This window comes from Chiloscyllium plagiosum, chromosome 9 (genome assembly GCF_004010195.1).
Source record: "Chiloscyllium plagiosum isolate BGI_BamShark_2017 chromosome 9, ASM401019v2, whole genome shotgun sequence".
Classification (NCBI taxonomy): domain Eukaryota; kingdom Metazoa; phylum Chordata; class Chondrichthyes; order Orectolobiformes; family Hemiscylliidae; genus Chiloscyllium; species Chiloscyllium plagiosum.
In genome coordinates this window covers 3,794,756-3,810,556 of record NC_057718.1, presented here as the reverse complement: position 1 = coordinate 3,810,556, position 15,801 = coordinate 3,794,756, and the positions used below count along the sequence as shown (strand labels likewise).

General features: G+C 46.2%; 1 protein-coding gene across 1 annotated transcript in view; it reads right to left on the bottom strand.

The window, feature by feature from the left end:
* Window positions 1–4,587: 4,587 nt before the first annotated feature.
* Window positions 4,588–15,801, bottom strand: part of LOC122553153 (basement membrane-specific heparan sulfate proteoglycan core protein-like) — a 45,800-nt gene continuing 34,586 nt past the window's right edge. Inside the window, exons 8-12 of the mRNA XM_043696741.1 lie at window positions 14,312–14,355; window positions 11,395–11,468; window positions 8,079–8,120; window positions 6,853–6,895; window positions 4,588–4,993 (exon numbers count right to left, since the gene is read on the bottom strand). Of these exons, the coding sequence (XP_043552676.1) occupies window positions 6,854–6,895; window positions 8,079–8,120; window positions 11,395–11,468; window positions 14,312–14,355 (202 nt within the window). The 3' untranslated portion in view covers window positions 4,588–4,993; window position 6,853. The remainder of the gene's footprint in view (window positions 4,994–6,852; window positions 6,896–8,078; window positions 8,121–11,394; window positions 11,469–14,311; window positions 14,356–15,801) is intronic.

Genomic DNA, 15,801 nt, shown 5'->3' with positions numbered 1-15,801 from the left:
AACCACCACTCTCTGTTTTCTTTCAGCTAGCCAAACTGCTATATTCCTGAAGAAGGGCTTATGCCTGAAACGTCGATTCTCCTGTTCCTTGGATACTGCCTGACCTGCTGCACGTTTCCAGCAATACATTTTCAGCTCAAATTGCTATATCACCCTCAATCTCCTGCCTCCACATTTTGTGCAATAGCCTACCATGTGGAACCTTATCAAACGCCTCACTGAAATCCATTTATACCACATCAACTGCTTTACCCCAATCCACCTATTTGGTCACCTTTTCAAAGAACTCAATAAGACTTGTGAGGCACAACTTAGCCTTCACAAAATCATGTTGACTAATCAACTTAGTCTTCCGTAGATGATTATAAATCCTATATCTTGTAACTCTTTCCAACACTTTACCTACAACTGAAGTAAGGCTCACAGTTCGAGAATTTCCAGGGTTGTTTCTACTCCCCTTCTTGAACAAGAGAACAACATTTGCTATTCTCCAGTCTTCTGGCACTATTCCTGTAGACAATGACAACTTAAAGATCAAAGCCAAAGTCTCGACAATCTCCTCCTCCCAGAGAATCTAAGGATGAATCCCATCCAGCCCAGAGGACTTATCTATCTTTAACTTCCAGAATTGTTAACATGTCCTCCTTATGCACCTCAATCCCATCTAGTCTCGTTGCCTGTATCTCAGTTTTTTCCTCGACAACATTGTCTTTTTTTAATGTGAATACTGATGGAAAGTATTCATTTAGCACTTCCCCTATCTCCTCTGACTCCACGCACAACTTCCCACTACTATGCTCGATTGCCCCGAATCTTACTGTAGTCATTCTTTTATTCCTGATATAGCTATAGAAAGCCTTAGGTTTTTCCTTAATCCAATCCACCAATGACTTCTCATGTCCCCTCCTGGCTGTTCTTAGCTCTTTCTTTCAGTCTTTCCTGGCTAACTTGTAACTCTCAGGTGCCCTAACTGAGCCATCACATCTCATCCTAACATAAGCCTTCTTCTTCATCTACACAAGAGATTCAACTTTCTTAGTAAACCACGCTGCCCCCGCACCCCCCCCGACGCTCGACAACTTCCTCCCTGCCTGACATGTACAAACTTCTCAAGGACCACAGCAGCTATTCCTTGAATAAGCTCCACATTTCAAATGTGCCCACCCCCTGCAGTTTCCTTCCCCATCCTGAGCATCCTAAATCTAGCTGAATCGTATTGTAATTGCCTTTCCCTCAGCTATAACTTTTGCCCTAGGGTGTATACCTATCCCTTTCCATCACCAAGGTAAACATAACCAAATTGTAGTCACTATCAACAAAGTGCTCACCTACCTCTAAATCTGACAGCTGGCCGAGTTCATTACCCAGTACCAAATCTAATTAAAGTGTTCGGCCACGGGAAAGTGTGGTAGTTTGGTGCATGTGTCCCAGAGATTTTCTCTGAAATGGTTCACAAGTAGGTGTTCTCTCTCCCCAATGTAGAGGAGTCCACATCGGGAGCAGCAGGTAGAGTAGGTGACGTGTGTGAAAGTGCAGGTAAATCTCTGCTGAATGTGGAAGGATCCTTTGAGGCCTTGGATGGAGGTTAAGGGGGAGGTGTGGGTGAAGGTTTTGCACTACTTGTGGTGGCAAGGGAAGGTACCGGGAGTGGGGGGTGGGTTGTTTTGGGGCACAGAAAGGGAATCACAGAAGGAATGTTCTCCCTGGAACACAGATTGGGGTGGGGACGGATTTATATCCCTGGTGATGGGGTATGTTTGTAGGTTGTGGAAATGGTGGAGGATGACACGATATATCCGGAGTTTGAGGGTGTGGAAGGTGAGGAGTAGGGGATCGAGCATATGGGAGGGGATATTGTGGTCTTTGAAGAAGGAAGCCATCTGGGATGTTCTACTGTGGAATTTGTCCTCCTGGGAGCAGGTGTGGCAGAGGCGGAGGAATTGGGAATAAGGGATAGTGATTTTACAGAGGGCAGGCTGGGAGTAATCCAGGTAGTTGTGGGTGTCATTGGGTTTGTACTGTACGTCCATGTTGAGTCGGTCACCGGAAATGGTACTGGAGAGGTCCAGAAGGGGAGGAAGGTATCTGAAATGGTCCAGGTGAGCTTGAGGTCGGGGTGGAAGGTTTTAGTGAAGTTGATGAAATGCTCAACCTCCTCATGGGATCACATTGTGGTGCCGGTACAGTCATCGATGTAACGGAGGAAAAGGTGGGGAATAGTGCTGGTATAGCTACGGAAGATAGACTGTTCCACGTAGCCGATGAAGAGGCAGGCATAGCTGGGACCCATGTGGTTGCCCAGTGTACTCTTTTGGTCTGGAGGTAGTGGGAGGATTCAAAGGAGAAGTTGTTGAGTGTGAGGACCAGTTCAGTCAATTGGATGAGAATGTCAGTGAAAGAGGACTGGTTAGATTGGTGTGAGATTAGATTACTTACAGTGTGGAAACAGGCTCTTCAGCCCAACAAGTCCACACTGACCCTCCGAAGAGCTACCCACCCAGACCCATTCCCCTACATTTACCCCTTCACCTAATACTACAGGCAATTTAGCATGGCCAATTCACCTAACCTGCACATATTTGGACTGTGGGAGGAAACTGGAGCACCTGGAGAAAACCCACGCAGACACGGGGAGAATATGCAAACTCCACACAGACAGTTGTCTGAGGTGGGAATTGAACCCGGGTCTCTGGCACTGTGAGATATCAGTGCTAACCACTGTGCCACCATGCTGCCCAGGGTTCCCGGATGATGTGGTTGGAGCCTGTGGGTGGGAGGTCCCCTGAGGTGATTGGGTTTGTGGATGGTCTGGGAGTTAATGGTTTGGTGATGGGAGATGAGGGTGTGTTTGTGAGAGGAAGTAGCGGAGAGCTTGGAGGCCTTTGTCAAGGCGGATGGATGTGTACCGGGACTGGATGTCTATGGTGAAGGTGAGGCACTGGGGCCAGGGAAATTAAAGTCATGGAGGAGTTGGAGTGTGTGGGTGATGTCCCCAACATAGGTGGGGCGTGTCTGTACCAAGGGGGAACAGGGTGTTGTCAAGGTATGCATGGATGTGTTCAGCAGGGAAGGAGCAGGCTGAGACAACTGGTCAACCGGGGCAGTCAGGTTTGTGAAGTTTTGGATAGAAGGTAGACCCAGGCAGTGCAGGGTTCCCGGATGATGCGGTTGGAGCCTGTGGGTGGGAGATCCCCTGAAGTGATTGGGTTTGTGGATGGTCTGGAAGTTAATGGTTTGGTGATGGGAGATGAGGTTGTGCTTGAGGGGGCAACAGGAGGAGGAGTCCATGAATTGGCGCTTGGCTTCACGGTGTAGAGGTCAGTGCACCAAACTACCACTGTACTCCTTTTCTCTGCTGGTTTGATGGTGAGATTGAGGTTGGAGTGAAGGGAGTGGAGGACTGCACATTGGGAGGGTGAAAGGTTGGACTGGGTGAGGTGAGCAGACAGGTTGATGCAGTCAATGTCCAGGCTGCAGTTGGAAATGAAGAGATCAAGGGCAGGTAAGAGATCAGCATGGGGAGTCAAGGTGGGTGGGTTGCTTTGGAGGTGGGAGAAGGGGGTCCTTGGAGGGTGGGTGGGAGTCCTGATGGAAAATGTAATCATGGAGTCAGAAGTGGAGGCAGTGGAATTGTTCGATTTTGCAACGTGTGTACAATTCATTGAACCAGGAGCATAGGGGGAATGAAGGTGAGGCCTTTACTGAGGAATGATCATTCATGGTCAGTGAGGAAGTGGACAGGGGGATGGTGAGATGGGAGATAGTTCATGGTGTGGGGCTGGAGGTGAGAGGTGTGACCTTGTGTGGGCTGGAGCTGAGAGTGGGGGTGGAGACTCTCTCAAGAGTGGGTGTGGTTATAGCATCATGGGTGATGTCACCAACAGAAATGATGCTCACCCTGAGGTTCAGGGAGTTGGAAGTGGTGCCTTCAGTGGCATCCACAGGGGGCGGAAGTGACATCGCATATGACACATGTGATGCCATCATTGATATTCAGGTGAGTGACGTCGATGGAGGTGGAAGTGGCTGTGGTGGCGTCAGCTACAGGGGCAGAAGTTAAGGAACGTGTGGCGTACGTGATATCATCTTTAAACATCCCAACAAAAGGAAATAAGCTTGATACCATCCAGGACAAAGCAACCGCTTGAATGACACCTTTGAATGTCATCTCCTCCCTCCACCACCGATGCTCAGTAACAGCAGTGTGTACTAGATACAAGATGCATTGCAGAAATTCACCAGATGTCCTTAGACAGCATCTTCTAAACTCACGACCACTTCCATCTAGAAGCACAAGGGGAGCAGATATATGCGAATACCACCCTCTGCAAGTTCTCTTCCAAGTCAGTAATAAAGCCAAGAAAATAGCAAAGAGGAGAAAATGTTCAAATCCATGACCAAGGCTGTTATAGCAAGAGACTTTGAAATCTCAGTGCAGACAGACAGAGTCACCAAGGTTTTGTGAAAATGAAAGTATTAATGACACATTGATTATCTTGTTGACAAAACAACAAGCAATGAGGAGAAAGGGCGATCTATCGATGTGGTACATTTTTATTTCTAAAGCACATCAGAGGTTATGCTGTCCAACAACAGCTCACATTGAAGGGAGGATCATTTTATCATGAATAGAGGATAGATTTACAACAACAAGCAGCAATGATAAATGAGTTGTTTCGGGCTGTAACTAGCGAAGCCTACCTTTCACTTGTTCATGGATATTGGGCATTAATAACGAGCCAGCATTTGTTGGCCATTCCAAAGTGCCCAGAGAGGAGACATACATTAATCAAATTAAACTGTGCTTCTGGAGTCAGAGACTGTCACAGGGTCAGTGCTGAGGCCTCAACTATTTACAATTTCTATCAATGAGTGTGTATAGTCTGGGAACAGTGTCCCGCAGTCAGCATCTGATAATCCTTATGTTCCAGGACCCAGGTATTGCACAGAAAGATTGATTCTGTAGTTTAGGTTTCAGGAGTTCCTTTAGGGCCTGTCAAATAACATTGAAAATATTATTAATTTCCAAAATTAATCTTTCATCAAATGCAGCAACAAAAGATAATTTCACATGTACTGGGTTATTTCAGGAGATAACTCAGTGATTCGTGCCTGGGAGCTCCCAGCCTTGTCTCACTAGCCAGTGGGGAATGTATATATCCCAGAGACAATGTCAGTCAAGGCTGCAGTTGGTCACAACACCTCAGGGTTATGAAGGGAAAATTGGAAAAGTATGTGTGTGTGTGTGTGTATGTGTGTCTCAGACATGACCACTAATGACCTGTGATCACATTGCACTCACTGCCCACTGTCAGTTCATACCATCACCAGGGTAACAAAAGATGGTCAATAAAAGCTGGTGCAGACAACCACACCCACATCCCCAGAATGATTACAATAAACACAGGGCCATGTTGAGTGATGGTTTATTTTTTATTCATTCATGGGATGTGGATGTCACTGACTGGGCCAGCATTCATGACCCATTCCTGAATTGCCCCTTGAACTGACTGTCTTGTTAGTGCCATTTCAGCGGGTTGTTTAGACTCAATTACATTGCTGTGGTTCTGGAGTCACATATAGACCAGCCCAGTTATAAGCAACAGGCTTTTCTCCCTGACAGATGCGTTCATTAAATGGGAAGTCATCGATAACCACTGACCAGGTTTCAATGGTCACCACGACGCTGGATTTTTAATTCCACTTCATTGGTTGTTGTGTTCAGTCACACAGTTAGTGGGTCAGGGGAGGTGTATGAGATATGGAGGACTCAATGAATGACAGGACACAAGGAATCTCAGGGGGATAGAGGGAGCTTGGGGAGTTTGTCCATAGTTAAAAGGAGTGGCTGGACAGGCTGGGAGTTTTTCACTGGAGCGTAAGACATTGAGGGGGTGACCTTAAAAATCAGGAGGAACATAGATAGGGTGAAGAGCAAAGATTGTTTCCTGAGGGTAAGGGATGCAAAACTAAGGCGCATATTTTTAAGGTGACTGGAGCAAGATTTAAAAGGGACCTGTGGAGCAATATATTCACACGGAGGGTGGTTCATAAGTGGAATGAACTGCCAGAGGAAATGGGAGATGCAGGTACAATTGCAACATTTAAAAGACATTTGGATAGGTACATGAACAGGAAAGATTTTATTGGAGATGGGCCAAACACACACAAATTGGACGAGATTAGTCTGGGAAAGTGGTTGGAATGAACGAGTTAGATCGAAGGTCTATTTCTGTGCTGTATGATTCCATGAATCTGTGGAAGGCCGGAGGTTTAGAGGGGATTTGACGAAAGGTGAGAATATAGAATTCACTGCCTGGGAGAGTAGTTGAGGTGAGAAACCTCAACCTTCAAAACTAAGTTGGATAAGCAATTGCAATGATGTAATATTCAAGGCTGTGAACGTAGTGGTTGAAGTTTGGACTAGTGGACGTTTAGTGTAATGATTGATGGAACAGACTCGATGGGCTGAAGGGTCTCTTTTGGACTGAATGATTCCATGATTTCATATGGTGATGACATCATCATTGCATCATAGCCTGTGACCTGAGAGTACAAAGATCTCTGACTCCATCTTGTATCAGATCACATGAAGCATGGGATTTACTGGAAATAATCCTGCTCTGTGTATCCCAATTGCTAATGTTAATCTGGACATTGACAAGACTGAGGAAGGTCATGTTTGCATATAACATGAGTCTCCTCCAATTTTTCCAGCAGCTGTACATAATAGTAGCGTTCAGACTCATGAATAACAAAATCCCCACACCCAGATTCTCATGTTCTTGGAGACAGTATAAACATTGCTGCATCAGGTAAACAACCCTGTCAGAGGCAAAACTAGAAACATACCTTAAAGCTCACTGTAAATAGAGCGATCCCATTGCTGCAATGGCTAACAGGAAAAAGAGAAATGTTAAAACCAGTGATGGCTTATTTAGAAATATTTCACATTCGAACAATATTTACTGCTCATGGGCAAAAGGGATTTCCATCCCTGGAACCAGATCCATGTTAACAGCCTCCTTCATTCATTGGTGTCAGCTCAGTGGAAAAACATTTGTTTTTGAGACTGGAGAGTTTGGATTGAAAGTGGAGTCCTGAGATGTGATTGTACCATCCAGGCTGCTCCCTCAGTACAGTACAGAGGCAGTGCAGCACTGTCAGCAGGACAGGCTTTTCAATGAGATGTCACACTGAAACCCTGTCTTCCCGAGCAGGAATACAAATGATCTTTTTGGTAGAATCCACTTTCCTAAAAGGGTTGTTAATCTGTGGAATTCTCTCTCCAAAAAAGTTGATGATGTTCCATCACTGACAGCATTTCAGGTTGGAATGGACAGACCTTTGGTTTCTCTGAGAATGTCTGGAATATGAGGAGCAGGTGGGAAAGTGGATTTGGGACAGATTATTCACCAGGACGTGTATTCAATGGTGGAGCAGCTTGGAGGAGCTGTCGGCTGTACACTTGCTCTTATTTCTTATGTTCTTATATTCTAAAGCAACATTGTTCTCCAGTGACCTTGCTGTGTTTATATCAGTTGCTCTCTTTCTGATAACAGTGACCACACCTCAAAGGCACTTCAGTCATTGTAACGACTCCTCAGCCATGCTGGGGTTGTGAGTGGAGTAATATAAATGGAAGAACTTTTTTCTTCTGAGAATTGTTGAATGCAGTGATGACAATAGTTGGCTCCTGAGGTTGGCAGTGACTGAGGAGACCAGTGATTGGCTTTGAGGGAAGAAGTGATAGCAGGGAGCCAGTAGGGCCAAGTGGCAGAGAATGAGACTTGAACTTGGAGGGTCCAGGAGGGGCTCAGTGTCTGGTGGTCTGACCCTGGGATTGGAAAGCAATGAGCTCAGAGAGTGGAGAACAGAAAAATCTCAGTAATCGAGTTGGGAATCCAATATGGTGAACATTCCTATTTGCTAGAAACTGAGCCCATTCCCACTGATGATGATTGGTGAATAGAAATGACAGTCAAATGAAGGGACCAATGGAAACTCAGAAGGAGAGCTCTTTGGGAATAGGGTGAATATTGTAAAGCCAAACGTTAATTGCAGTACTAGATATTTACCATGTAGGTTGAGTCAGAATCTGCTGGAGAATCCTTCACATTCTGTAATAAGAAGGAAACAATAAATATTGTGTTCAGTAATCATTATAAAATGAGAGATGACTGAATGCTGATTAGACAGAGGCAGGAATTAGTCTTGAAACATATCTATTTTCATGAAGGTGACTGATTTGGCAAACAGTTTCTGTCAGTGGACAGCTGACAATACAGCTGAGTGGAAGAGGAATATAGCTCCCAGAGAGAAGTACATTCCAGAAGGAAAATCAGGAATACTTGGACCTTAACATCCCGGTCAGACTCAACCTTGATTCTGAATTACACAAAGCAAGTTGGACCAGTATGTCTCATTTGGTAATTTGAGTGATTTAGTTTTCCTGCTGAAGGATCAGTTGCTGGTCACCATGAGGGATAATTGGCGATGAGCCATGTTAAGTTGCTCTCCAATAACCCCTTATGAGTGTCTGAGAGATGATGTAGGGATCTGGAATCAGTTGTCCTGGTTTCTCTCTGGAGACATGAGCTGTCAAGGAGTGGAAATGTTTTTATGTTTTGTATTTTTAAGTGTGGACTGAAATGGAAAATTAACTGGTTTAGAATCCAGAGATTGTTAATGGATTCCTGCATTTTATGAAATCAAGTAACCTGACTCTCATTGTAAGTGTTGTTTACACAGCTTCCTATTGGGGCAGTAGTGGGAGAGGGTTTACAGAGGAGGTCGGGCAGGAGTGTGGAGAGAGAGAGGGAGTCAGGATGGGAGGGAGGGGATGGGGCAGGAGGACAAGTAATAGTGGAGTTCAAACCAACAGCATGTAGCTGATTAGTCTGTGAACCCATGACCAGGTATTTATAACAAAAGACTTCTGCATTCCAATAACAATGTGAGTAGCTCACAGTGAGCTGAACAGGTTTGAGACTGTTACAAGATACAGAGAATTCATCAGATCTCCACCAGGTCAGGAGCTGTCTCTCTGTTCTCTGCAGTAAACAACCCTTTAACCCTGAAGAAAGGCAGCTGATTTCTCCTTCAGCAATTCCTGTTGGCTGCAATGTCTAATGAATCAGTCAGCGAGCTGCTGTGGGTTGAGAAATTGTGAAATATATTGTCACATGTATGTCAATATAAAATACGGTGAAATGTGTGTGCCATTGCTATATATAAGTGCTGTTCACATTAACTTCAAATAAAAATAAAGAAAAGAGAACTTTAAAAAGACCACAAACTTTGCTTCACTAATGCTACAGCATGCTGTCAAGAGTGTCCCCCTCCAGGCTTCCCAACCCACACTGCACCCCTGAGAGTGTCCTGCTCCAGGCTTCCCAACCCACACTGCACCCCCGAGAGTGTCCTGCTCCAGGCTTCCCAACCCACACTGCACCGCCAAGAGAGTCCCACTCCAGGCTTCCCAACCCACACTGCACCGCCAAGAGTGTCCCACTCCAGGATTCCCAACCCACACTGCACCGCCAAGAGTGTCTTGCTCAGGGCTTTCCAACCCAAACTACACCCCCTAAAGTGTCCCACTCCAGGCTTCCCAACCCACCCTGCACTCCCTAGAGTGTCCCACTCCAGGCTTCCCAACCCACCCTGCACCCCCTAGAGTATCCCCTCCAGGATTCCCAACCCACACTGCACCTCCAAGAGTTTCCTGCTCAGGGCTTCCCAATCCACACTGTACCCCCGAGAGTGTCCCGTTCCAGGCTTCCCCACCCACACTGCACCCCCGAGAGTGTCCCGCTCTGGGCTTCCCAACCCAAACTGCACCCACTAGAGCGTCCCACTACGGGTTTCTCCACCCACACTGCTCTCCCTAGAGTGTTCCCGCTCCAGACTACCCAACCCACACTTCACCCCCTAGAGTGTCCCACTCTGGGCTTCCCAACCCACATTGCACCCCCTACAGTGTTGCGCTCCAGGCTTCCCAACCCACACCGTGACTCCCAGAGTATTCCATTCTGGTCTTCCCAACCCATGCTGCACATCTTGGAGAGTCCCATTCTGGGCTTCCCCACTACACTATGCTGCCAAGAGGACTCCAGTACTTGCACGCTTTTCATGTGAACTGAAGAATTTGCATCAATTACAAGAGATTCCACTTTCTCATCGTGCAGTTGGTGTGGGACCAGGTAGTAGCACATCATGTGGGTTTATGCATATCATCCTCAGAAGAAAATATCTGAAAAGTAAGGTAGGAGGAAGATGAAGGGTTCTCACCAGAGCGTAGACTGTGTGAATCAGTGTGAATCAGTCAGGGAGCCGCTGTCAGTGTGAATCAGTCAGGGAGTCACTGTCAGTGTGAATCAGTCAGGGAGTCACTATCAGTGTGAATCAGTCAGGGAGCTGCTGTCAGTGTGAATCAGTCAGGGAGTCACTGTCAGTGTGAATCAGTCAGGGAGTCACTGTCAGTGTGAATCAGTCAGGGAGCTGCTGTCAGTGTGAATCTGTTCCCCCGTGCCTCCTGTAAATAAGCAAAAGCATCTGGAGAAGGAAGATTGAGAAATAGCATCTGAGCAGCAGAAGAATCAAGTTAGAAATCCATGTGGACCCAATCTTTCCCTCGGTCCATAATACCAATGTTTTTTTTATCTGTCTCTGTCATTCTGTGTGTGTGAAAGAGGGAGTTTATTTGAGGGTATGAGTTTTAACTGGAAGGTTATATGTCATTGTTTCCCTGTAACTAGATTCTATTGCTGTGTAAGAAATAGGTACTCGTGTTAAGGAGAGAAACCTGGTCTGTGCATTCTGTCACCCTGGGTCTAAAGGATAGGAAAATGAGGGACTTGCATGTGGTTTGTAAAAATTTTTAAAGTTTGTGACTAGTCCATTAATAGCTGGCCTCCATTTCCAGCGTGTTACCTCAGTGATGTGTAACAAAGGGCTTAAGACAAAAGGTTGGCTGTGTAGGAGAAATTGATTTGGAATCATAAGTTGAACATGACACCATGGGCGGCACGGTGGCACAGTGGTTAGCACTGCTGCCTCACAGCGTCAGAGACCCGGGTTCAATTCCCGCCTCAGGCGACTGACTGTGTGGAGTTTGCACGTTCTCCCCGTGTCTGCGTGGGTTTCCTCCGGGTGCTCCGGTTTCCTCCCACAGTCCAAAAGATGTGCAGGTTAGGTGAATTGGCCATACTAAATTGCCCGTTAGTGTTAGGTAAGGGGTAAATGTAAGGGTATGGGTGGGTTGCGCTTCGGCGGGGCGGTGTGGACTTGTTGGGCCGAAGGGCCTGTTTCCACACTGTAAGTAATCTAATCTAATCTAATCACCAGTTCCTCCTTGTTCCAGAAACATGTACAATGAAGAACAGTGAAGCTCACCCATCTGTGTCCTGTTGAAGGAGGGTTTCTGTAAGCTCCAGGGCGACACTGGTCACCAGCTGCTGTCAGTGAGTCTGTGAGACAAATAATCAAATATCACAAATAGGCAGCTGGGATGTTGTGGAGAACATTCCCCATAATGACCACATCTTTATAATTGTCTTTATTGTGGATTGGGGAACAAAATCAGAAAAGGATATTACTTTAAATGAAGGAAACTACAGAAGGAGATGGAAAAGACTGGCACCTGGCTTTCTCGAAGAGTGTGGAGCTGGAAAAGCACAGCTGGTTAGACAGCATCCAAAGAGTAGGAGAATTGATGTTTCAAGAATAAGACCTTTATCAGGAATGAGGCTTGTGGGCCAAGGAGGCTGAGAGATAAATGGGAGGCCAGTGGGGTTGGGGTGAAAGGAGCTGGGAATGCGAAAGGTAATTGAAGATGGGGTAAAGATGATCGGTTGGAGAGGAGGGTGGAGCAGATAGGTGGGAAGGCAGATGGATGGGTAGGTCTGTTCAAGAGGGCAATGCCCAGTTGGAAGGTTGGGACTAGGATTAGGCTGAGGGAGGGGAAATGTGGAAACTTGTGAAATCCACATTGATCCTTTGTGGTTGGAAGGTGCCAAGGTGGAAGATGAGGCATTCTTCCTGCAGGTGCTGGGTGGCTAGGGTTTGGTGATGGAGGAGGCCAGGACCTGCATGTCCTTGGTGGAGTGGGAAGGGGAGTTAAAGTATTTGGCCACAGGGTGGTGGGGTTGTTCAGTGTGGGGGCCCCAGAGATGTTCAGGGGAAACCACATCGGGTGCAAGAGATGCAGTAAATGACATTTGTGGAAGTACAGGTATGAGGAAGGATCCTTTTGGGCCTTGGGCGAAGGTGAGGGGGGAGGTGTGGGCACAGTTTTTGCACTTCTTGGTTTGGCAGTGAAAGATGCCGGGAGAGGAGGGTGGTTTAGTGGGGTGCATGGGCCTAACAAGGGAGTCGGGGAGAGAATGGTCTCACCGAAATGCAGATAATGATGGGGACGGAAATATATCCCTGGTGGTGGGGTCTGTTTGTAGGTGGTGGAAAAGACGGGGAATGATGCAATGTATCCAGAGATTGGTGAAGTGGAAGGTGAGGATCAGGGGGGTTTTGTCCTTATTGCAATTGGATGGGTGGGTTTCAAGGACAGAGGTGTAGGCAGTGGAGAAGATGCACTAGAGAGTATCATCAATCATGTGAGAGGGGAAATTTTGGTCTTTGAAGAGGGAGGCCGTCTGGTTGGAGCAAGGACAGAACCTCCCTGCTCTTCACCTTCCACCCCACCAACCTCTGGATACATCACATCATGCTTTGCCATTTCCGCCACTCACAAACAGACCCCATCAGAGTTATATTTCCCTCCCCACCACTGTCTGCAACTCTGAGACATCATTCCCTCCACAACTCCCTTGTTAGGTGCATGGCCCCCACCAATCGACCCTTCCCTCCCAGCAACTTCCCCTGCTATTGCAAGAAGTGCAAAATCTGTACCCACACCTTGTCCCCCACCTCCATTCAAGGCCCCAAAGGATCCTGCCATATCTGACAGAGATTTACCTGTACTTCCAAGCACATCATCTATTTCATCCGTTGCACACAATGTGGTCTCTTCTACTTCGGGGAGACAGGACACCAAATTTCAGATCATTTCAGAGAAAAGCAATGGGAGACCCATACTGACCAATCCCACCAAAGGACATGCAGATCCTGGGCCTCCTCCATTACTAAAACCTAACGACCTGATACCTGGAGGAAGAACGCTGTGGGATCCGCCAACCACACAGAATCACGATGGATTTCACAGTTTCTCCATTTCCTCTCCCCCACTGTATCCCAGACCCCACTTTCCAATTCAGCACCACTATTTTGAATGGTCCTACCTGTCCATCTTTCTTCCCACCTATCTGCTCCACCCTCCTCTCCAACCTGTTACCTTCACACCCCACGTTCATCTATCTATTGCATTCCTGTTATCTTCCCCCCAACCTCACCCCCCTCCCATTTATCTCTCAGACGCCCTGTCCACAAGCCTCATTCCTGATGAAGGGCTTATGCATGAAACATCGACTCTCCTGCTCCTCAGATGCTGCCTGACCTGCTGTGCTTTTCCAGCACCACACTCTTCGACTCTGATCTCCAGCATTTGTAGTCCTCAATTTCTCTCACCTCAATTTCTGTCCCACCATCTGGCTTCAGAATACATTAATATTCTGTGATTTAATCTGGTCAAGCAAAATCTAATCAAGTTGAGTCCGCATTGCTTCATGAAAGGAAAACTGTGTCTAATTCATTACAGTTTTAACAGGAAGTCCCACTAGAATGGATGGACATTAGCTCCACACTTCAGGCTCTCTGTCTGTATTCCTGATGAAGGGCTTTTGCCCGAAACGTCGATTTTACTGCTCCTCGGATGCTGCCTGAACGGCTGTGCTCTTCCAGCACCACTAATCCTGAATCTGGTTTCCAGCATCTGCAGTCATTGTTTTTACCTAGAACTGGTAATGTGTTTTATTTAGATTTTCAAAAGATATTCAATAAAGAATGGTTCTGAATGGGGTATAACAGATGTCAAAAGGTCTGTATCTGTTAGCTGGTGGACTACAGGAGTCTGTTTCTGTGTCTGAAATTCCAAGCATTTTTGGGGTCGCCGTTTACAGCATTGCCGTCCTGAGGGGTAGGTTCAAGCTGCAGCTAAAAGCCCAGGGGGAACCTACCACCTTCATTCTGTTGGCTGTGTGTTCACCACCTTTCATGGTCAATTCTGTTCATCAGACAACTGACCTGCTCTAACCATTTGCTTATTAATCACATCAGGAATCTGACTATAAAATGGAAATTTGGAACAGAGAGAAATACCAGCCAAATATTGCGGTAATGATGGAATTAGTTTGCTTACCATTTACATTTTCATACACAGCATTCTGGTCTTCAACAGGGCTCCTAAATAAAAGCTACATATTAGATTTATTTACCATAGAACAACATTGTAATCTTCACACTCTCGAGGCTAATGGATTTTACACTTTTCATCGTGAACTTTTGAGACTAGCTTCGAGGTGAAAGGATGACCTCACAACTTTGAACATTTGTTAAAAAGAGCAGAATTTGTGTGAACAACAAGTGAAAGAATTTGAACAAAGGGTAGTGATAAACGGCTCCATTTCGGAATGGCAGGCAGTGACCAGTGGGGTACCGCAGGGATCCGTGCTGGGACCACAGCTTTTTACAATATATGTTAATGATATAGAAGATGGTGTCAGCAATAACATTAGCAAATTTGGCAGGGTGAAAAGTGATGGCAGGGTGAAAAGTGATGAGGATGTTAGGAGATTACAGGGTGACCTGGACAAGTTAGGTGAGTGGGCAGATGCATGGCAGATGCAGTTTAATGTGGATAAATATATGGTTATCCACTTTGGTAGCAAGAACAGGAAGGCAGACTACTACCTCAATGGAATCAATTTATGTAAAGGGGCAGTACAGAGAGATCTGGGTGTTCTTGTACACCAGTCAATGAAGGAATTCAAGAATTTTGACCATTGAAGAAGCAGCAATATATGTCCACCGGAGGATGGTGATCAGCTTAGAGGGAAACCCTGTAGGTAGTGGTGCTGCCGTGTATCCAATGCCCTTGGCATAGACTCATAGAGTCATAGAGTCATAGAGATGCACAGCATGGAAACAGACCCTTCGGTCCAACCTGTTCAGCTTAAAAATACGGGGTAGACCATTTAGGACAGAGCTCAGGAGAAACTTCTTCACCCAGAGAGTAGTGGCTGTGTGGAATGTTCTGCCCCAGAGGGCAGTGGAGGCCCACTCTCTGGATTCTTTTAAGAAGGAGTTGGATAGAGCTCTCAAAGATAGTGGAATCTAGGGTTATGGAGATAAGGCAGGAACAGGATACTGATTGGAATGATCAGCCATGATTATATTGAATGGCGGTGCAGGCTCGAAGGGCTGAATGGCCTACTCCTGCACCTATTGTCTATTGTCTATTGTCTAACAAAATCACAGGGCATTCTGGGAAAGTTGGCAAAGTTGTTGTTGTTTCCAACTGTGGAAGGGAGAGATTTCTTCAAGAAATTTGTTGCACTTCCATGTTGCTTCAGACTGAGAAAATACTGAGGGAGAAAACTGCTCCAACTCACTGGGATGCTGCCTGGGATAAGCACATGCAAATCTGAATATAGACTTCAGAATGTTGTTATATCTTTTGGAAGGACACAGATTGCAGGGCTGCAATCAAAGTCTTAAAAACTCTTTCAAAGGGCAATGAATGAGATGGCAGCAGACAATTGAGGGAATGAAGAACAAGGCATTGTGGATACAAAATACAACAGAAAATCTTGAGTCCAGACACTGAGGAAATCTATTCATCCAGAGGGT